At 48.7% G+C, this 22356-nt stretch overlaps 1 protein-coding gene across 1 annotated transcript; it reads right to left on the reverse strand.

Moving 5' to 3' along the window:
* Window positions 1-1369: 1369 nt before the first annotated feature.
* TLR5 (toll like receptor 5) lies at window positions 1370-19127 on the reverse strand. The gene is made up of 3 exons (XM_068986283.1): window positions 19055-19127; window positions 14585-14746; window positions 1370-3950 (listed from the first exon to the last, which is right to left on the reverse strand). Exon 3 carries the CDS (start codon window positions 3944-3946, stop codon window positions 1370-1372), a length of 2577 nt encoding a protein of 858 aa, XP_068842384.1. The 5' UTR covers window positions 3947-3950; window positions 14585-14746; window positions 19055-19127.
* Window positions 19128-22356: the final 3229 nt, after the last annotated feature.

Genomic DNA, 22356 nt, shown 5'->3' on the forward strand with positions numbered 1-22356 from the left:
TGGGGTGGCAAAGAGGTGGACATGACTGAGTGACTGAACTGAACTGAACACTTTTGCAGTAAGACATTTATTATTTAAATCAATCTGAAAAAAGACAAAATACACATAGATTTTTCTTAAGATAAAAAAATAATAAAAATTCTAAGAAATCACAACTGCCTCCCAAAGGGCCTCCTTGGTGTGGGAATCCTCTCATGGCCATTAGGGTGGCTAAAGATAAGATCTGAGACACCCTGACATTCTTGGTGGATTTAACTGTTGTGTCAGCTCTGTGAGTTAGAGAGGGTCACACCTACATACGAGAAAACAAGCCCAGCGAAGGTGTGTAATGTGCTCAAGGCCACACGGCTCATGAGCAGCAGAATCAGAAGTCAAACCAAGTTCTGGGTCCAGGTCCAATTCCTTTCTGCAACAGCCTGAGCAGTTGATATATGAAGTATGGAGGAAAATAAAGCTGAAATAGGCTGGTGCTAAATCCCAAAGTTTCTTGAAAGCCAGGTTGAAATAAAGGTTGCAAGCCAAAAAGAACGTCCATGGCTCGCTAGGGTTAGATCCAAGAGGTGAGAAGAAGTGAGGCAATATGGCCCCAGGAGATCTAGTCATTCTCATCCTGGCTTCTTTGGGGCCCCTCTGATCCCTGAGACTGGGCATGACCTGTACTGAGCAATGGCATTGTCCTCATGGTAGTAGCAGGAACCATGCCTCTTTTTCTGTTTGTTTTCTATTTAGTGTTGTTGTGCCAGGCCCTCAGAATCACTGACCAGCCCCTTTCTGGAAATGAATGCTAGAGAAAGGGTGTTGGCCATCTGTAACTTCTCCCAAGGTGCCCTTGCCACGCAGAGGATATATCCTGTTGCCGATGCAATGGGAGAGATCAGTGTTACTGGTTCTGAAAGGAAATCAATGCAGAGTAAGAACTGCTGGGGGCAGTTGCAATTTTCTAGATCTATTACTTTCCATTTGGACATTGGCAAGACAAAACATTGTGTTGCTATGAAAATCAAAGAGATTTATCTTCTTTTCATTGTAGGAAAACAACAACTCCATAAAGGACCCCCAAATGGCAACTCAAGGGCTTCCTAGATGGCTCAGTGGTAAAGACTCTGCCTGCTAATACAAGAGACACAAGAGACTCAGGTTCGATCCCTGGGTCACGAAGATCCCCTGGAGGAGGAAATGGCAAGCCACTCCAGTATTCTTGCCTAGGAAATCCCGTGAACAGAGGCGCCCGGTGGGCTACAGTCCATGGGGTCGCAAAGAGTGGGACATGACTGAGCAACTGAAGACAAAGGCAGGCAAATGGGAACTGGTGGACATAAAAGGGACAGGGTTATCTGTGGCTTGCAGCAAGTGGAAACTGCTCGTTTGCCTAGGAGATGGTGGTTACACTTTGCAGCTGAATAGCACTGTCTTTCTTCCTTTCCTTTTCTTTCTTTAGAATGCATTGAGAGAGTTTATTGAGAAACCAGTCAACATCCTGGAGATCCTCAGGCCACCTCAAGTACTGCCGTTTCTGGACGAACCCTCTGATGGACTGATGCTTCATCAGATGGAACTGGGACAGGGACCCCACCACCACCATGATGAGGGCGCTGTTGAGGTCAGCTAAGCACCTGCTCTGGGCGTAACTGAAGGCTTCGAGGCACCACCCGTCTCTAAGGAAGTGTCTGCTCACGAGACAGACAATCTTCCTGCTGCTCCACACGGCATCCTGGATGTTGGCGATGTGGTTTTCCCCGGGCATAAAGTCTCTTTCTTCAAAGCACAGGTTAAATCTGTTCTGGCTGCTGTACTGGACATCCAGGTGTTTGAGCAAAGCATTCTGCACCCATTCAAAGTCTTTGCTACTGAAGCACAAATAGGCATCATATTTGTATGTATCTGATTCTCTTCCCTTGATGGGGTCCTTCAACAGCAGACTCTGGGCTTTCTTATAACAGATGAAACAAAACCCCCGGAACTTTGTAACCGTGAGGATGGTCACGAGGAACAGAGTCAAGGTGACAGTGAACAAGATGAAAAGGGAAAACTTTAGGGACTCTAAAAATTCTTCTTCTTCGCAACCTTCTGTGGAAAGACTGTAAATGGAAACCCCAGCCAGAGAGTTTGGGTACATGCAGTACATGTCTGCTGGAGACCCAGATATTGTGATATTGGTTTGATTGACCCAATGGATAAAAGCACTAAGTTCACAATCACAGATGAATTTGTTATGAGTTATGTCCATGGCACTCAGTGATGCAAATAAATCAGGATCAGGAGAGAGGAGCTGGTTTCCAGATATATCCAGGATCTCTAAGTTAGCAGGTAAGTCGCCAGGAGAAAGAACAGTCAGCCTGTTGTCTTTGAGGCTGAGTCCCCTCAGTGCAGTCAGATGATGAAATACTCCTGGTGGAAGGAAATTCAGGTAGTTTTTATTCAGATAGAGGAGCTGGAGATGAGAAAGCCCCTTAAAAATATCCCAGCACGACTCGGTTTCCCAGGCAAGTTGCAACATATTTTCTCCAAGGAAAAGCTTTTCTAGGCTGGGATTCTCTGAAGGGGCATGGTTTTGCTGACAAAAGGAAAAGCGATTTTGATTTAAAATGAGAATCTGGAGATGAGGTACCTGGAGAAGGAAGTAGAGATCATTCAGATTTTCTAGCCTATTCTCTGATAATTGGATCAAATTGGCTGTAAGTGGGATGTTTGGCAAAGTCACCAGCTTATTGCCACTCAAGAAGATATTAGGAATGCTTGGAAGAAAATAAATTGTTTTAAGAGCATTATCCCGGAGGTCCAGGGTATTTAATTTCCCCAGGAATTTGAATGTTTTGTCCTGAATGATCCCAATGTGATTCTTCTGCAGGTCAATATAGGCTACCTTAGGTAGTCCATCGAAATCATAATTATATAATTCCCCAAGGAGGTTATATGATATATTGAGAACTTGGAGGTTGTCGAGTCCATAAAATGCATTCCTCGAAATACTGTTTATCTTGTTGTAGGCAAGGTTTAGGACCTTCAGCTCCTGGAGCATTTCAAAGACTCCGGAGTTCAGGGAGAAGATATACCCATGTGAAATGTCCAGCTGTATCATCGAGCTCCTGGCTAGCCCAGCAAAGGTGTGCTGGTCAGGATCCTTCAGGTTGGAGAAGCCAAACGAAGAACCCATAATGTGATGGGTAAGAACCAAAGAGAAAATCTGGCTCCCATTGATGGCATTGCTGAAGTTTCTCATGATGTCCACCCCCCAGCCATTGCCAGAAACATCTAGGGTTTCCAGGACCATGTTTCTGAATGGGTTCAGACACTTCTTCCAGTCCACTGAGACCCTGCTGTACAAGTGGTTATCAGCAAGGCTTAAGAAGGAGAGTGTTTTCCCTTGGAGGGGTTTGAACTCCTGCTCACATACAATAGGTATTTGGTTGAGGGAAAAATCAATGGACTTCAAGGAATTCAGTTCCCGGAAAGAGGGATGAAGATAAAGACTCTGAATTTGATTTTTGGATAGGTCCAAGCGAGTCAAAGATGCCAAATTTCTGAAATAACCATCTTTTAATACAGCATCAGAGAGACCACAGAAAAACAGTCGAAGTTCAGTGAGGTGGGGCAGTCCCTGAAAAGCATCTGGATGCAAGAAGTCTATCTGACTTCCACCCAGGTCCAGGATCCTGAGATTGGGCAGGTTTCGGAAGGCTTCTCTGTAAATGGTCAAGGAAGTAAACTGAGTTCCCAGCTCCAGCAGCTGCAACTGCTCCAGGAAGGGGAAGGATGTGGTTCTGACTGTCCTGATATAGTTGAAGCTGAGCAGGAGGCTCTTGGTGGTGTTGGGGACCTGGGGCACTTGGGTGAGGTTGCAGGAAAGATAGAGGGCTCTCCAACCATCGAAGAAGCAGGAAGAAATTCCAAGTGCAGGACTGGTCAGGAGTACGACTCCTAAGAGAAGGTCAAGGCAGTCTCCCATGATCCTGTGGAGAAGAAGGGAGAGTGAAGACACAGACATCTAAGCTCAAGGCACTGAGCAACAGCCTTGAGGGTGCTTAGGGCCTGGGGGACCCCTCTGTGATGTGGTTGCTTCTTAGACCCTGTGTTCCTCTGGGTCCGTGGCCATGCCTATTGTGTGGTGTAGACAGAACCTTTCTCTCTTTTTATCTATTATGTTGCATTTTTCTACATAGCAAGCGTGGTTGTAAGTACTTCAGAAATACTTTATTCAATCTTTGTGATAACTCGGCATTCATTCATAAGGTTGTGAATTCATTCATTCAAGATTTGCTGATGGAAGTTGGAGAAAGCATTAGGAAGAGATATATTTGAACTTCACCCCAGCCAGGGACCCCATTCCTATCCCAAGGCAGCCTCTGCTGAGGAGTGGAAAATAAATCCACTGATTTTTCTTTCCCCTCTAATCTGCCAAAGATACTAAGTCCTCTCTATTTATCCATCCTCACTTCCTACACAGTACAGCTCACCATGTAAAAATTGAGTACACCATTTTTCAGTTTAATAAGGATGTACTAAGCACCAACTGCATGCCTGGCACTTGTGTGACCATTTGAGCGTACAACTAAACAAAAACCAGACCCCTTACCTAGTCCAACAGGTAAATTCACTGTCTGTCTGGGTTGAGCATTTGCTTGTACACAGCGGCAAAAGGCACCGAATGAAGGTGTCCGGTTATGTTCTCAGTGCTGTGCTGGGAGCTGTGAGGGTACAGAGGGTGCACGAGGGCCCCTCAGGGAGCTTCACTCCTACCCATAGGCATGGCACCTCCACCTGGTGCCTGCCAGGTACTCAGCTTGCACTACGTGTAGTATCAGAAGGCCTCTGTTGGAAGGTAAGGAAAGAGCTACATGGCTCAGAGGGCAGAGTGAGGGGGAGAGTAAAGAAACAAAAGAGGGCACTGGTTTATGAAAACATCCCTGGTTCAGTTTCCATATCCGGGGAGACAGCATGAAGAGGCCATGGCACCAGAGCAGGCGCCGGCCCTGGATCACCTGCAGGCTCTGAAGAGGGTTCGTTGTGTTGGGGGTGATTTGCGGTAGGGTTTCCACAGCACCTTGGAGGCTCTGACACACAGTTTACAGCTGATCAGAAGGAGACATCAACTCCTGAGTTGACCCAAAGTATCAAAAGCAGGCCACATCAGCAGTAGGGCAGCAAGACTTCCCTGGTGGTCCAGTGGTTAGGAACCCGCCTGCCAGAGCAGGAGATGGGTTTCATCCCTGGTCCAGGAAGATCCCACATGCTGTGGGGCAACTAAGCCCGTGTGCCACAACGGCTGAAACCACATGCAGCAACAAAGATCCAAGGCAGCCGAAAATAAATAAATCCATTAAATTAAAAGAGAAGAGTGGGGAGGGCATGGTATACTTGTGTATACCATCAGGTGAAAAAAAACTATTGCCATTTCACATTTGAAATTAAACAATTTCCAGTTGGTAGTAATTAAATATAACCTACTATTAAGAATAAACCCAAAACCAGGCACTTAAGAATCATAGGAAAAAACTTGATGAGCATGTTTATCAAGACTCTTAATTTCTCTGCCATTTCCACCCATGGGCTCAGGGTAACAACAGCAGAGTCACCTTTGTTCTCTGAAATGTCACCCCCATGTTAGCAAGTCGTGTCAGTTTTACCTCCCAAGCCTACTCTGTTCAAGCTCCCATCTCTTGAGACTTCTCACTGATCTCTCTTATTTCCAGTCTTACCCTCCGTTTCCCAAACAGCAGCCAGGGTGTTCTTTCAGAAACATAACCCAGAAGATACCACGCCGCCGCACAGACCCCCTTCCTCCTCCTCCCACAGCTCTGGGAATAAAATCCTGCAAAGACTTCCTTCATCTGGTTCTTGCCTGTCTCTGCCACACCCCCCTCCTCAATAACTTACTCAATTAATTTTTGCTGAGCATCTGTGTCTGGCACTGTTTTAGTGGTGAACACAATAGACAAGCCTGACATTCCACTCTCCAAAAATGCACATTTGCAACATAAACCAAATTTTGTACCTGAGTTCAGAGGGTTCACTGTTCTCCTGAAGGCTACCCCTTTCGATCTCATGGGAAAAACCTTTGGTTTACATATAACAACCACCAGGTTTTACATTCTAGAACAGGGCTTGGGAAACTTTTTCTGTAAAGGGCCAAATGGTGAATATTTTAGGCTTTGCCGTCCAAATACCATAGTTTGTTAACCTCTGTTTTAGAAGAAAAGAGAATGGAGACTTTGATTTCACCAATGAGGATTTTAAGTGACTGCAAGATAAATGTGTTCTGATACTGAACTGATATTTGCAGGAAAGAACTATCTTGGCCCCCAAGCTGCTGACAGTTTTGCGGCTGTTGTTTTATTTAAACATCAGAATGAATTCTCGTCTTATGTAACCTGGCAGAAAAATCCTTGCAGAGACATGGGAGTGAGAATACCAGTTCAGAAAAACAGAGTTAAGATGTCTAGTTTCAATTCTGTCTTTTTACGGATCACTCAGGGCTGGCCTCCAAATGTCGACACTGTACTAGGCAGCTTGACCTTGAATTCATGGTAACAACAAGTGAAAGAAAGTCCCAGACAACACATGTTCAATACACTGAATTTTCAAGTCTATAACAGGGAAGCTAAAATTAAACAGTAAGATAGATAAGGCCAGTTGAACAAACAGATATTAAAGCAAATCATTTGGGTTCATGTCATGCTACGAAGACATACTACAGACCTCTCTTCTTAAGAAATACAGCAAAGTGTGAAATAGCTACATCTTCATCTCGGAAGCAGACTTCTACAGGTCAGGTAGCAGGACGCATGAGGAGAGGAGCCAGGTGACCTAGTGAGCCAACAGGAGTCTGGAGGGGTTATTCAGGAAGACAGAAGCTAGGAAGAGGGACCATCCCAGGAAGGGGTGTCCTGGAATGAGAACCAGGATCCAGAATGGGTAGAAATCATCTAGTTTCAAGGTAGGAACCAGGCCATGGAATTGCTTCAGGCCAAATGTGAGAAAGATGAGCTTCCAGAGTGAAGGCAGGCCTGTGAGACAGGGTGGGCAGCAGGTGTGGACTTGAGGAACCCAAGAAAAAAGATCAAGCGACCTAAAAGTCCAAACCCTAAGAGGGTTGAAGCCAAAGGGAGCAAGAGGGATGAGAGTGTGTTGGGGTAAGGCCCGGAAGAAGCCTGTGCCAGACAGGGCTCATTGCTTCTTGATCCCAGAGCAGCTGGTTGCCGGCAGCAGCTTCCGACCCCGCAGAGGAGGGCGCCACCCAGGGGTGTCTGGGGTGAGTTCTCAGCGGCAGCAGATAGAGCGGCCTGGCAGTGCGCTCCTAAACTATTAGTAAAAAGATGGTGAGAATCGACGTGTACTGACACTGTTAGTTCCGCCATCAGGCAATATACTCAGTCCTTCCTAAAAATCGCTCAGCTATGCAAAATCACACAATAAAACCACAGGACTTCTGGGGGAAAAGAGGGCGGCGTACAGCACGCAGAGCCTTCATCGGCAGCACCTTAAAAACCCTAATGAAAACGGTAGCTCTGTTTTATACACGTATGTGGATAAGAAATTCACACACACACTGCAAGAAATAGCCCTTTCCTTGAAAAAGGCCTGAGGGTTGCCGCTTGGGAGCTACTGTGAGGTGCTGGAAGGAGGGGGCTATTTGGTATCAGGGGAAGTGGAACGCCAGTTGGGGATGGGTCTCGGCTCAGAACACACACAGAGTGTGAAGGTCGCTGGCAGATTCCTGAGATCTTTTCCCTCGTCAAATGTAGGTTGGTTTGGGTGGGTCGTTTTCTCCATGAAAGCTTAAGAAACGGCACATAAGCAAATGCAAATTTCACGTTCACTAATGTGTTCATGTTGTTCCCTAATGTATGAGTAATCTTCCCTAATACAGCAATACTGTTCCTTAAGATGTCAGTCGTGGTGGAACAAAGTTGTTATTTCACAGCAAGCATTATAACGGAACACTCGGTTCTCATTCAAGGCTAACAGTTCAAATTAAGAGTAGGACAAAAGGAGGTTCCATATATGAGCTACCCTCTGCACCTGTGTGGTAGAGTTTGGAGAACTCGTGGGGCTGGCTCAGGAATCAGCTCTGGGGACCAGTGCAGACTCGGGTGCCAAAGGGCTCAGAACTTTGGGCAGAGAGTGTCACCTCCAGCAGCCTCGGCAGGTTCCTGTCTCAGTGGGAGACTGAATGCGAGCAGCCGTCCTCAACTCTGGTGACATATGAGAACCGCCTGAAGAGCTTCTAGCACTGAAGCTCAGGCTTCCCAGAGACCAGTTAAAAGAGACTCTCAGGGGTGTGTACTCTCAACAAGTAACTGAATTTTGTACACACCCAAATTTTAGAATCACTGTTATAAACCCATGGTTCTCTAACTTGGCCATACATCGGAACCACTGGGGGAGTTAAAATAAAATACGGGAACTGGGTCCCATCTGTGGGTGATTTGGCTGGTCTAGGGTGTGGCTAGGGCATCCTGAGTTGTCAAATCTCTCCTGATGATTCCAGTTTCAGAAGGTTGGCTCACATGGCTGCAAGTTTGATAGTACCTTAGAACCGGTACAGGTATTTGCACACCATACTCATAACACCATTATGCACAACAGCCAGCAGGTCGGAATGACCCAAATGTCCACTGATAGATGAGAAGATAATGTGGGACATCCATAAAATGGAATATTACTAAAAACAGAGGAAAAGCTGGCACACGCTTCAACAACATGTGTGAACCTTAAAGATACTCTCCATGAAATAAGTGAATCACAAAAGACACATACTGTTTGATTCCACTTATATGAGGGACTTAGATTAGCCACAGTCAGAGAGACAAAAAGTGAATAGACGTTTCCAGGTGTTGGAGGGAGGGGTGGGGAATTACGGTTTTGTAGGTTCAGAGTTTCTGTTTGTGATGATGAGAAATTTCTGGAGATGAATGCTCAGTCGTGTACAACTCTTTGTGATCCCACGGACTGTACCCCACCTGGCTCCTCTGTCCACAGGATTCTCCAGGCAAGAATACTGGAGTGGGTTGCCATTCCCTTCTCCAGGGGATCTTCCCAAAACAGGGATCGAATCCGGGTCTCCTGCATTGCAGGCAGATTCTTTACTGCGTGAGCCACCATCTACAGTATGAATGTCCTTAATGTCAAGTATGGGGCTTCCCTGGTGGCTCAGCGGTAAAGAATCTGCCTGCAGTGCAAGAGCTGCAGGAGAGGTGGTTTCAATCCCTGCATCAGGAGGATTCCCTGGAGGAGGGCATGGCAACCCGCTCCAGTATTCTTGCCTGGAGAATCCATGGACAGAGAGCCTAATTGGCTACAGTCCATGGGGTTGCAAACAGTCAGACACGACTGAAGTGACTTAGCAAGCATGCACAATGTCAAGTATATTTGACCACAATCAGAAAACAAAATTAAAGAGAAAAAAGCAATACCACCACTCCTAGAGTCTGACTCCTGGAGATTCAGCTGGATGGGTCTCATAGAGCTGGGGAAGAGCATTTTATCACCATATCCCAGATACTTTGAGGAGAGTGGTCCTCAGGCCACGCTCTGAGAAACACTGGTCTAAAGGGCCCCCTCCAAGTCAGAAACCTCATGCTTTTCTTAGAGAAAGAGGGCTGGAAAGGAATTCAGAGGGCTGTTGAGAATTGGGTTTTTATTACTGAGGCTCACTTGTGTCCAGGGCTCTGAGGGGTAACAGGAGCAGCTCGATCAATGCAGGCCTCAATACTCCTGCCAAACACTGTTAATTAAGATAATGAGACCAGAGGGAGAAGGGCCGCAGCCCTTTTCTTTGAGTTGAATTCATTTAGCTTTAATCCCAGCCGTCAGCAGAGCGGGTTCCCTTTCTTGACTTAATTGCCTGCCCAGCAGAGCCGCTGGCCTCAGCGTGGGTGAGTTACCAGCCTTGGTGTCTCTGCGGGAAGCAGGGAAGCCTACCCAGGGGCATCTCTGCTCCCTGGGCACCACAGTTGGCTGGCAAATCCTGCTGGCCTGGGCCAGGACTGCTCCTGTGCTAATTTAATACTTGGTTCTTAACAAATAATACTCATAATGGGCTCTTTGGCTGCACCTGGGATTCCGAGCTTGGCCGCAAGGCTGGAGAAAGGACGTTTCTCCTGGCAGGTGGTGGCCCACATCTGGCAGGAGGCCAGGGCACTGGGCATGGAGAACCAATCGCTGTCTGAGCAAAAGTTAATTCATTTCCAAATGGGTGCTGGGGAGGGTTTCTCCCAGGTTCACACAACAATAAAAATCATGGACAGAGTCCACATGGGGAGACGTTCAAGTTCGGCCTCGGGAAAAGGCTCAAGGCCAGTGGACATGGTGATCTTCCCAGGGCAAACGTGCTCTCCAGATGCAGGACACAGCATCACGTCATCGGAACAAGCCAGCAAATGAGCACTCTGGAGCCAGCAGTGTCACCAGGGCCATGGTCCTTCCAGACCAGCATTCTGCCTCTGACAGCAGTTCCAATAAAATGCATGGGTGACTGCTTTGCTGTGAACCTCAGCGTTTGCTCCCAAGATACAAATCCAGCTTTCGCACAAACCACCATAACTTCGAGGCTCTTCCCATGTGACCTCTTTTTCACTCAACACCACCTCTTCTCGTGGGACCAGCTGCTGTATTGAGAATCTGTGCTTGTCCTGGAGTCACTCTTCCCAGGCCAAGACCCCTGCTCTGTGCCAGTCACTGCTGGATCTTGGGGGTCCTCTGCCTGCCAAGGTCTCACGGTCTGTAGAGACTCTAGAGCAGTGATGCCCAAGAGGTGTCCTTGCACCAGAAGCATCAGGGCTACCTGGCCCCCTCCCCTACCTCCTGAATCAGAAGCTCTGGGGCATGGCCTGGCAGGCTGTTCTATCAAGCCCTCTGGGTGGTTCTGACGCACATTCACATCTGAGAACCACTGGACTCGAGTCTGGAGGGAGGAAAGAAGTATATCCTAATAACTACAATACCACAGAGTGGATACCTTTGCCTACACGCTCATGCCCACAGAGCTCTGAGCTTCCTCCCTTTCTGCATCCTCCCAAGTCTTTGCGTGCTCAGTTGCTTTAGTCACGTCTGACTCTTTGCAACCCTATGGACTGTAGCATGTCGGGCTCCTCTGTCCATGGGATTCTCCGGGCGAGAATACTGGAGTGGGTTGCCATGCCCTCCTCTAGGGGATCTTCCCAACCCAATCCAATAGAACCAGCATCTCCTGCATTGCAGATGGATTCTTCACCCACTGAGCTACCTGAGAAGGTTCAATTATACACATGAGAAAACTAAGGCCCAGAGAAGTTAAGTAGCTTACTTAAGGCCACACAGCTCTGACTCTCCTCTAAACCTAGTGCCTCCGGTGTGGCTGCACAAGGAGGTCAGTGTGGGAGTACTGTTGCAGCCCACCTCTGGGTCTTCATCTGCGGATCTGTGGTCACTTCCCCTCAGTCACAAAGGGATGGGCTCCTGGGGAAAGGTGAACTTCTCAGCCCTTCACCCCCTTCAGCTCCAAGTGAAGGTCCGCCTCACCCCACAGTCACTCCTTCCCGAGATGACCCCCTTGAAAATGCTGAGTTCTCGCCCACGCTCTCAGCATGACCCTCCCCCTTCCAGGTCTCCTGGGCCCTTCCCTCCACCAGGCTGACTCTCTGATGGCCTCCTGATCCCTCTCAAACCTTCTCTGCTCTTCAAATGCATCTGCCCTTTCCACCTCCCCATCAGTCTACACCCCACAGATCTTCTCTTCAGACGCTCTGCCAACACCTTCAACCCGGATGCCTCCTCGCTCCTCTCTCCCAACTGTCTACACCGGCTGCCTGCCCGCTGCATGCCTACACCCGGTGGCTATAGTTCTGTTGGGAGGAACCACACGGGTGCTCACACAAATGGGCAGAATCCAACCGTGCGGTCACCCTCTCTCCTACCCCCAGGGGTGATTGCAAACCTCTGTTGGTTCCCCCGCCCATCCTGCCTGGCCTCGGCCCTCTCAGAAGCCGCTGAAACCTTGCTTCCTATTTCTAGGAGAAAAAGGCCTGGCTCCCTTTGTTTTCGTAAACTATTTTCTTTCTAAAAAATTATTTGCTTATTTACCGCAGCACACAGGCGCTCTCTAGTTGCGGCGAGTGGGGGCTGCTCTTGGTCGTGGGGCACAGGCTTCTCTCTGCAGTGGCTTCTCTTGTTGGGCACTCAGGCTTCAACAGCTGCAGGGCATGGGCTTAGCTGCCCCACGGCATGTGGGATCTGCCCGGATCAGGGGTCAAATCTGTGCCTCCTGCACTGGCAGGAGGATTCTTATCTACTGAGCCACCAGGGAAGTCCAGGAAGGCCTGGCTCTTGACCTGTCATGTGCTGCAGCCACCCAGGGACTCTCTGTGTCCCCCAGCAAGGCCCGCCGGGGGGCTCAAGGCCCGTCCGGGTGGGAGCACCACGCAAAGCCACTGGGAGGTGGGCTTTGGCATGCAGACAGCATGGTGGGTCCAAAGCAGAGCCCGCTCAGCCTGGTGCAGCCAGAGAGGGAGGCTCGCTTGTACATACCTGGGTGCAAAAGGTGCTCCACTGGCAGGCCCTGGCAGTTCATTCATGCAAACAAAAAGGAAAGTGTGCTCCCCACCCATCATTTTCCTCAGACCCATTACACGCTTGAGCAGAGACAGTCGGCAGCAGCTTCCGTGGGCATCATGGATTAACACAGCAGGGCAAAGCCTGGTAACTGATGACTGTTCTCCAAAGAGGAAGCAGAAAATCAGTGCAGTGGGTCTCTACGCGCTGGTGTGCCCTCAGAGAACGGTTTACTGACTTGCTGGCACCTGGCGTCTCCTTAGGGTCTGTTTGCATCTCTCTGTCACATGATGCCTTGATACAAAGCTGGTCTCGTACGTCTAGCCCAGCAAGAAACTTCCCTTTCATGTGTCGTGGGGCGGCAGGGGAGATCACGAGAGACTCAGTCAGATGCCTTGCTGCATTCCCAGGGCTGCTGGAAGCTGGTAACGCCGTCAGGATGGAAATGAGCTGAGTCTGATGCGACTTGCTGGTCTAGAACCTACGCGTACCTGCAGGGGTTCCCGCCACCCTTCCTCAGAGCTGCAGTTCTGAGGCCAGATCTCTTCCAGGAGACTGTCCACATCAGCTGCCAGGCTCAATATACACCTTGTGCTGTGCTCAGTCGTGTCTGACTGTGACCCCGTGGGCAGTAGCCCGCCAGGCCCCTCTGTCCATGGGATTATCCTGGCAAGAATACTGGAGGGGGTTGCCATTTCCTCCTCCAGGAGATCTTCCCCACTCAGGAATTGAACCTGTGTCTCCTGCATTGGCAGGCAGATTCTTTACTACTGAGCCACCTGGGAAGCCCTCAAGCTCACTGGATCTGCTGAATGAATCAATTTGTCACATTCTGCCTCTGGGTCCTCCTCTGTCTTCATGACCTGCAGGGCCAGCTACCAGGGTGCTGAGGGCAGGTCTGCGCTCTGGGTTCCTTGGATGGGCTGGTCCAGGTGGGGGGAACCTGGGGCCCTTTGAAGCAGCCCCATCTCATCTGCTCTCTCCCATCCTACCTGGGAGTGGTTATCTGTGCTTACAATAGCCTCTGAGAGGGAGCATGCCCCTCCTTCTTCTTCCACATCTGGACATAGCTTGAAATATCCTCTTAGGCATCTGTAGCATTTCCTTCACATTCAGAGCACTTGGGGCTGTAGCCTTTCTGACTCATCAAACACTGTGCTCTATTCGTCTTTGGTTGTGGACCCTTATTTCCATCTTCAGTACATACGAAACTCTAAAGAGGTGGGTAAAGTCAGATCAGCTTCCTTAATCCCCCACTGAAAGAAGCCTCAAGTACATCAGTGCCGATGGTGGCCAGTCCTGTGACACTATCTCAGGACACCACCACCAGCATCAATTCCCCTCATCTCCAGCTGCTTGGGTTGCTGCTCCCTCCTGTCCAGGTTGCTGCAGCGACTGACCTCCTACCCACACCCACAGCAAGTCTTACCCTCAAACCTGCATCTCTCACTCAGCTACACGAGGGAGCTTGTAGGAGGCACGGCTCTGACCAGAAACCTTCTGGTTCCTCCTGACCACAATGATCCAACTCTTCAGGGGGCAAGACTCCACATGGACTCTAATCTATGCCTGGAATGGCTGATTAGAGGGGTCCCTCAGTGCCTGAACCCTTTCACTGGCCAGAGGGGGAAACTCCAGACCATCTACCTTCTGGCTTTTCTAGTCTTGCCTGGGCTCCGGGGATAACTCGCCTTCTCCCAGTGTGGCCTCCATCCAACTTCTCTGCTTCTGCTGATCCTGAGCTTGGAGTGCTTCTCCCCATCTCACCTGTTTACCCAACCCCAACTCACCCCTCACAGGCTACCCTAGAGGCCAACTCTTCCATGAAACAGTTCTCATATTCCCACAAGTGCTTTATCTCCTGCCCTGGTTCTGTGGACGTGTCCACGATGGCATTTTCATCACCTCATTCCTCCTCCAGCCTGCCCATCTCCTGAGGGCAAGGACCCAGTTTTGCTCAAGCAGTACCCCGAGGCACACAGCACAACTGAAGCACCTGGTGAGCTGTTTCCCATTCATATTCTGAAGGAGGCTGATTTTCATCAGGAGTACTTACCTCCAGTCCCAGCATAAGGGGCTTCTGGTGTGTTCTTATTCTAGAGACATGAGGTCCCTGATTGTTTAAAGGCTTTAGTTCCTAAGACTCTGCCAACCTCCTCGCAGTGAAGATGGTGGTCAGTGTTTTTCTGGTGAATTAGGAGAAAGAGTTTTTGCTTTCCTAAGGGAGAACAGGAAAGCTAGTTAGGAGGGAAAAGCAGCGAATATTACGGAGATGGTTTTCTATGCCACACAGCGATTTTTATCTGTGGGGGAATTTAAAACATTCAGTGTGTCCCTGATTAAGTGGAATTGGAAAAGCCTTTTGTAAACTAAGGCATGTGGAACATTAGAGCTGAAGGGACCTGGAGAAATCTCAGGTCCAGTCTGGGTCAAGGAGTCGGGTGGGGAGGCTCTCTCCCTTGTCACTCTGTGGAGGGAACTCCACGCTTTCACAATCCACTCCCTCTCTACTGACATGGCGGTGGGGAGGAAATGCCTCCCCTGGACCCAGATGTCCCCTTCAAGACAGTTCTGAGGTCATTTGCTAGGGGCTCACACAAAGGATGAGGATAGTCCATCATCTACTCCACAGAGAGCAGAGAGCTTGCAGGTTTTTAGGGAAAGAGCTCAGTTTGCCATCAGAGTTTGACGTTTCTAAGCAGTACAACTAGGTAAATTATGGCTGATCTAGGAGACGTTGGGCAATTATTGAGTCTCAGATTTAGGATGAGATGGGTCCTGAAAGTTAAGGATGCCATATAGTTCTTTTCACTGTTTTATAGATAAGTAAACTGTGGCTCAGAGGTTAAGTATGTGCTTAAAGTCACATAACCATCGCATTGCAGAGCTAGGATTTGAATCCAGCTGTAAACTTGTCATTTTGATCTTCAAAAAATAAAAATTGTGGACACTGCAAAAGAGATACAGAGCCTCCAAAGATGATTTGCATATGAATCACCCAGAGATCTTGCGGAAATGCAGATTCTGACTCAAGCTGGCCTGGGGGAGGACCTGAGATTCTGCATTTCTAACAAGCCTCCAGGTAATACTGATAATGCTAGTTCAGTGACCATGAGCCCTAAGGACTTGACAGCTCTATTATGGGCCTCCCTGCTCACTACTGAGGCCGCCTCAAACCCCCCAGGAACAATGTATGAACCGGATGCTGCGTGATCACTTTGGAGAAATGGGGACCATACATTCACTCCCAATCCTTCTCAGTCCTGAAGACTGAAGCATCGGATGGTTGCTCGAGGAGGGTTATTTGACGTTTCAGAGGGAAGGGAGCTGGGCAGGTCACATCATTTTACTTGGAGCTGAGGAAACGACTTAGCAACTAAGCAACAACAACGAGGAAACAGGAGAGCTTGGGTAGCGTTTCTCAGGCTCCAGCACAGGCGCCTCTCCTGGAGACCAGCAGGGGGCGCACAAAGGGCGGAGACCGAGGCAGGAGCTCTCCGAGGGCCTCCGGAAAGTCTGGGCTGAGGAATGTGGAGGCCACAATGGCTCGGAACTGAGCCCTGCGGAGAAGTTCCTAATGCTTGCCGAAGCTTAGAGAGCCTGCATACGCTCCTGGCAGGCTGGCCATTCCTGGAGCATAGGGAGAGGAGGCTGCGACTGAATTTCAAAATAGGAGTGTGATGTATTTTCTTTCTTAGCACGGATGTTAGAAGGAATTATCCACCCTCACTCCCACCCCCACATCCTTTGAGATTCTGAATCTGTTGGGCAGTGTACACAGTTTTGATTTGCGGGGAAAGGTCAAAATGACAACTAAGTGTGTTGCTGCTAAGCTGCTAAGTCACTTCAGTCGTGTCCGACTCTGTGCGACCCCATAGACGGCAGCCCACCAGGCTCCCCTGTCCCTGGGATTCTCCAGGCAAGAACACTAGAGTGGGTTGCCATTTCCTTCTCCAATGCATGAAAGTAAAAAGTGAAAGTGAAGTCGCTCAGTCGTGTCCGACCCTTAGCGACCCCATGGACTGCAGCCTACCAAGCTCCCCCATCCATGGGATTTTCCAGGCAAGAGTACTGGAGTGGGGTGCCATTGTGTAGCTGGATTCAAATCCTAGCTCCACAATTTAATGGATGTGTGACCTCGAGGAAGTGCTTAACCTCTCTGAGCACCAACTTAATCATCTATACAATGGCAACAATAACAGTTTCTCCTTCCCCGGGGAAGCATATTCAGCGGCTTCTGAGGAGACTCTAGTGCCCGCACAGAGAACCAGTTATTGATGCATAATCCTCTAATATCTCTTGCTTCTTTAGTAGACAGACATCATTTATCCAACTGCACCTCACCAAAAATGTATTCCTTTTGGAAGCCACTCAAGGGAAACAGGAAGAGAAGGAAACAGAATTTCTTAGTACACTGGCGTGATTTGGTGTTTCTCTTTTCTGCACTCATGGGAAATTAATGCAAAAGCTTTCCTTATAGTCTTCACTATCTCCAGGTGGTGGTCCCCACAAACCATCCAGAGGCACTGAGACAGGATGAAAACCAAAATGGTTCAGGTACGAAACGGCTTCTCTTCTGTCTGCTCATTATAAACTCTTTAGCACCCAGTTTTAAAGCACCTGACTGCAAGAAATGATTCCATCTGAGCAGTTATTAAAACCTAACAACTAGCATGATACACCTAAAAATCCTTGGGGAAAGACAGCTCACCAAGGCATTGACTTCCCTGGTGGCTCAGACGGTAGAGTCTGCCTTCAATACAGGAGACTTGGCTTCAACCCTTGGGTCAGGAAGATCCCCTGTAGAAGCGAATGGCAACCCACTCATTGTTGCCTGGAGAATTCCACGGACAGAGGAGCCTGGTGGGCTACAGTCGACAGGGTTGCAAAGAGTCTGACACTTAACAGTTATTGACTTAGTTGCCTTTCTCAGGCAGCACAACATTCTCAATTAGAAAATTAACATATAAGACTGACAGTCTCCCTGAAAGCAACTTAGCTAAACTCTGAGTGTTCATGGACAAAATAAACTGCCAAGAAAGATAGGCAGCTGCAAGGTCAGGAGCCTGAGCAGAGAGCGAGCTGGGAAGTCTGATACTGGATCCCCTGAAAGTAAAGACACAGACAATCCTCTAAGCGCAGCAAAAATCATTTGGATTGTGATGTAAATTGGAAGCAGTTGGGGAGAGGCATGGTGAAGAGAAACCTTATTAAACTATGATCCCTTAGACACAGAGGATGGAAATGTGAGGAGAGAGTAAAAAACACTTCAGAACTGTCCGGGGAGGGATCTGCAAATTGTGCTGGGTTAACAAAAGCAACATGAGAAACCTCCCGGGCTGGTAGAATCAAGCCTGCTCTGCAGCTGAATCAAGCCTGGGCAGAGATAAGGGAAGGGAGAGGGAGGGAGCTGGGCCAGGCAGAGGGGTCCCCCATCTCTGGGCCTGCCGGGTGCAGAGGAGGAAGGGTGATTTCACTGGTGGTGCCCCAAGACGGGGAGCAGGACAGGCAGGGCTGGGAAACACACCCCTGTTATAAGGACACATTCTTGCCATGAGCCCGGCATCCAGGGACCTCAGGGAGGTCCGTGGAGTGTGGAAGCAGCCTGGACCAGCTGCCCAAGGTGGGCTGTGTTCCCCGCTGAATGAGGGTGGAGTCAGCAAGAAACTGGGCTCCTCTGCCCAGTGATTTTTTAAAAGATGCATGAGATCACTGGGCTGGGATCACTGGGCAAGAGCTCTGGGCTAGGAGAGGGGAAAGCTGGTTTCTAGCTCTGCTTTGGCCATCACCTGGGTATCCTTGACAAGTTTAACTTTCCTTGTCCTGTTTTGGTATGTGTTTGATGGGCAGTTTGAACTAGAAGCATTTTCATAGCCTGGAAACCTTCAAATTATCTAATGAGATTTGCTGAGTGCCATGACAATAATCACAGACCAGGACACATCACCGCCCCTACTTTTTGGCAAATTTTTGAATCTATTATAGACAATCTTGAAAATATCTATGGAAAATAATGGTCTTGTGAAAGTCACTCAGTCGTGTCCAACTCTTTGCAACCCCATAGACTATACAGTCCATGGAATTCTTCAGGCCAGAATACAGGAGTGGCTGGCCTTTCCTGCCTCCAGGGGATCTTCCCAACCCAGGGATCTAACCCAGGTCTCCCACATTGCAGGTGGAATCTTTACCAGCTGGGCCACAAGGGATCTACCAATAAAATGGATAAAGAAAATGGATTTACATATATCTGGGGGCTTCCCAGGATATAGCAGTAAAGAGCCCACCTATCAAAGCAGAAGATAAGACATATGAGCTGTGGGTTCGATCCCTGGGTTGGGAAGATCTCCTGGAGGAGGCATGGCAACCCACTCCAGTATTCTTGCCTGGAGAACCCCATGGACAGAGGAGCCTGTTGGGCTACACTCTATGGGGTCTCAAAGAGTTGGACACGACTGAAGGCACAGTCGTGTTGGACACTTAGCAGGCACACACGAATATCCCGGCCTCAAACAGCAACTTTTCCCACCTAGAAATTTACTCTCAGAGGGGACTGCTCCTGTGGCTAGATCATTTTTTAAAAGTAGAAAACTTTCTCCCCTCCATGTATTTCCATCCCCTGCCCACTTCCATCTTCTACAGTCTCCTGACATCACTGCCCCAGGGTAGGGATGTAACAGGACTGTCCTCAGGAGTAACTTGCGGAATCTTCTGGCTTTCATTTCCGAAACGGGGACTTAGGTCCAGGACACAGAGGCTTTTCCAGGAGGTCTTGAGTGGAGTGAAGTTGGAGGGGCAAAGCAGGGAGGTCTGGAAGAAACAGGAAAGGAAGAGAGGTCTGGGGGTCCCAGGAAGACAGGACTTTGGCAAGCCCCTAGAGTCTGGCTGGCCAGTCCCAAAGTAGCAGAGACCACCAGGGAGGCGGGGTCAGCAGCCTTCTCAGCGGTAACCTGAGTGAATCAGACTGGTGAGCAGGATCCCCTGCAACCCCACCCTGAGCTCTCAGCACTGCTTAAGATCCGGATATTGTGACACCACCCAGGGTGTTTTCTATTCTTGTCAGCCTGGTGAGACAAAGGCTGCAAACTAATATTAAGTTGATCTCTACAAAATAAAAGGCGGGGCAGTATTTCTTGCACAACTGAGCACTTTACTGATTCATACTCGCAAACCTTGTGTGTGTTGAGAAAGAAAATAAAGTTAGCCTTGGAATACTCTAGAACCAGTTAAGTCTCTGACCATGAACCTCAGAACACGGAAACTTAGGGCTGAAAGTGGTTTTCCATCTTGCCTTCATTATGAAAAGTGAAAGTGATGTCGCTTAGGCATGTTCGACTCTTTGTGACCCCATGGACTGTAACCTATCAGGCTCCTCCGACCATGGGGTTTTCCAGGCAGGGATGCTGGAGAAGGAAATGCCATTTCCTTCTCCAGGGGATCTTCCTGACCCAAGGATCGAACCCAGGTGTCCTCCACTGCAGGCAGATGCTTTATCATCTGAGCCACTAGGGAAGCCCGAAAGGGTCCACACCCAGGTTCCTGTTGAAGGATGGCAGAAACCAACATGATATTGTAAAGTGCTTGAAAGTGAAAGTCACTCAGTCATGTCCGACTCTTTGCAACCCCATGGACTATATAGTCCATGGAATTCTCCAGGCCAAAATACTGGAGTAGCTAGCCTTTCCCTTCTTTAGGGGATCTTCCCAACCCAGGGATCGAACCCAGGTCTCCCATATTGCAGGTGGATTTATTATGGCCTTCATTATGGCCGCCTTCAAATGCTGGCTCAGTTGGCCTGTCTACAGAATAGAGTGGTTATGAGGATTCAATGAGATGACACATATAGGTCATATTTCTGGGTCCCTGGCAGTGTCCTGCACGTGGTAGATATTTATTGATGATTAAATTATTTATGACTAGTAAAGCTAGTCTAACCCACAATGAATAGACAGATAGATAACCGGATTTGATGACCTTGGATAAGTCATGCTGTCAGCAGCACCATGACTAAGAATTCTGCAATAAAGCTGGAATCACAAACATCCATCTACAGTAAAGCATGAGCTGCTCACCCTAATTAATATAGCGGTTTGAGTACTCTTGCCTAGAGAATCCCATGGATGGAGGAGCCTGGTGGGCTACAGTCCATGGGGTCGCAGAGTCAGACACAACTGAGCAACTTCACTTTCTTTTCACTTTAAGTATACAGACCCTGAAGCCAGACACACCCAGCCAGTTGGAACCCTGCTCCCCCCTCACCGCTGTGTCATTGGGTGAGCTCCCTGGGCCTCATTTTTGTCATCAGAAAAATGAGAACAAGACCTATCTTACAGGGCCTCAGCAGTGTCTGGCTCAGAGTAAATGCTGTTTGTGTGTTTGCTATTATTACTGGTATCATGAATTTGTGCACAGTCAAGGAGAAAACATCTGGCCCACAACATTATGAAGCAAAGTCAAGTTTGGGGCACTTGAGATGAGTTTACCACGGGTCAGGGAGGTGAGGACGAACTGCTTCCAGGTTGCAACATCATCTCCTTGGATTTGGTAGTACCATGGCTTGGGAGCTTACCCCAAATGAGAGTTCCCTAGGGCAACTGTTGGGGAGCAAGGTTAAATGGAACACAACCAATGTGAGCAGGGCAATTCATCCATATTCCTTAGCATACATGGGCTCTTCCCTCCTGCATGGAACTGTGGTTAGATCTCTTACAAAACAAACAAAACTATCCTTTCTTGACATGATCCCTCCCCACTTCCTGCTGAGAAAAAAATCTATCCTTTTGCGGTGGCCAAATTCCACAGATGTGAGGTCTGAAGACTCCGCCCAATGTTTCCACTGCCCATTAATCAGCCTCTTTAGACCCCATGAGATCTGGCTTTCCTATGGGAGTGCCACTCTCAAAGCTCATCTCCTTCTCATCTGTTTTGTTTGAATCGCAGTTCTTTTTGGCACAGACAGCTTTGGCCACGCATCTCTTCTTGAACTATCTCCCCGCCTTGGCTTCTTTGATTTTCTTCTCTCTTTCTGTTTTCCACCAGTTCCTCTCTCCCACACCCCCTCCCCCCCCCCCCGCCCCCAGAATATAGGTTCTCCCCAAGACCTCAGCTTAGTTTCTTCTTGCAGTGATTGCATTTGCTTTCACAAGCTGGACCGTCCTCTCTGAGCTCCCTTCACCTCCCTCTAACCCTGATCACATCTGCACTCAATAGTGCACATTTCTGCTGATTAAAGGACATCCCTACTTGGGCATCCTGCAGTAACTTTAGATGCAAGAATACCCCAAGGTGACTTAACAATATTTCGGAAAATCCTCCAGAAAATGGAAACATTTTTGCATGGCACTCAGAGTCATGAAGTGGACCTTTCCTGAGTCCAATTCCCCGCTGCCTTGCAGGATTATATGCCAATCTTCTCTTTTCCTTCTTCAGATTGCTCATCACCAGGTCTTACTTTTTTCCTTTCAAACATCTCTCGTGTTGTCCTTTCTTTTACAATTCCAACCAATGGAAATGGCATAAACAGGCATTGGATGGATGGTTCATCTTTCTATCCAATGCCTGTTTATTGGGCACTTTCTCCCAAGAAAGTTGTTAGCTGAGAGGGCTTCATCAAGGACAAACCCAGCCCAAGTGACCTGGGTCAGGAGCAGGAGGCAGCCACAAGAGGGCATGATGGTGTGAGAGAATGTGCTGGCAGGCAGCGAGGCCCAGAGGAGGACATGCAAACCCAGCCTGAGGGACCTCTACACTCAGGGGATCCAGACGCTGAGTGCTATGGATGGGGAAGGGTAAGCTCTCAACAGCAGTGGGCCTTCCTGGCAGAGGCTGTCA

This window comes from Capricornis sumatraensis, chromosome 14, assembly GCF_032405125.1.
Source record: "Capricornis sumatraensis isolate serow.1 chromosome 14, serow.2, whole genome shotgun sequence".
NCBI classification, from domain to species: domain Eukaryota; kingdom Metazoa; phylum Chordata; class Mammalia; order Artiodactyla; family Bovidae; genus Capricornis; species Capricornis sumatraensis.

Excerpts from the sequence above, each read along its gene's own strand:
- TLR5 (XM_068986283.1), bottom strand. The coding sequence starts at position 3,946 with ATGGGAGACTGCCTTGACCTTCTCTTAGGAGTCGTACTCCTGACCAGT.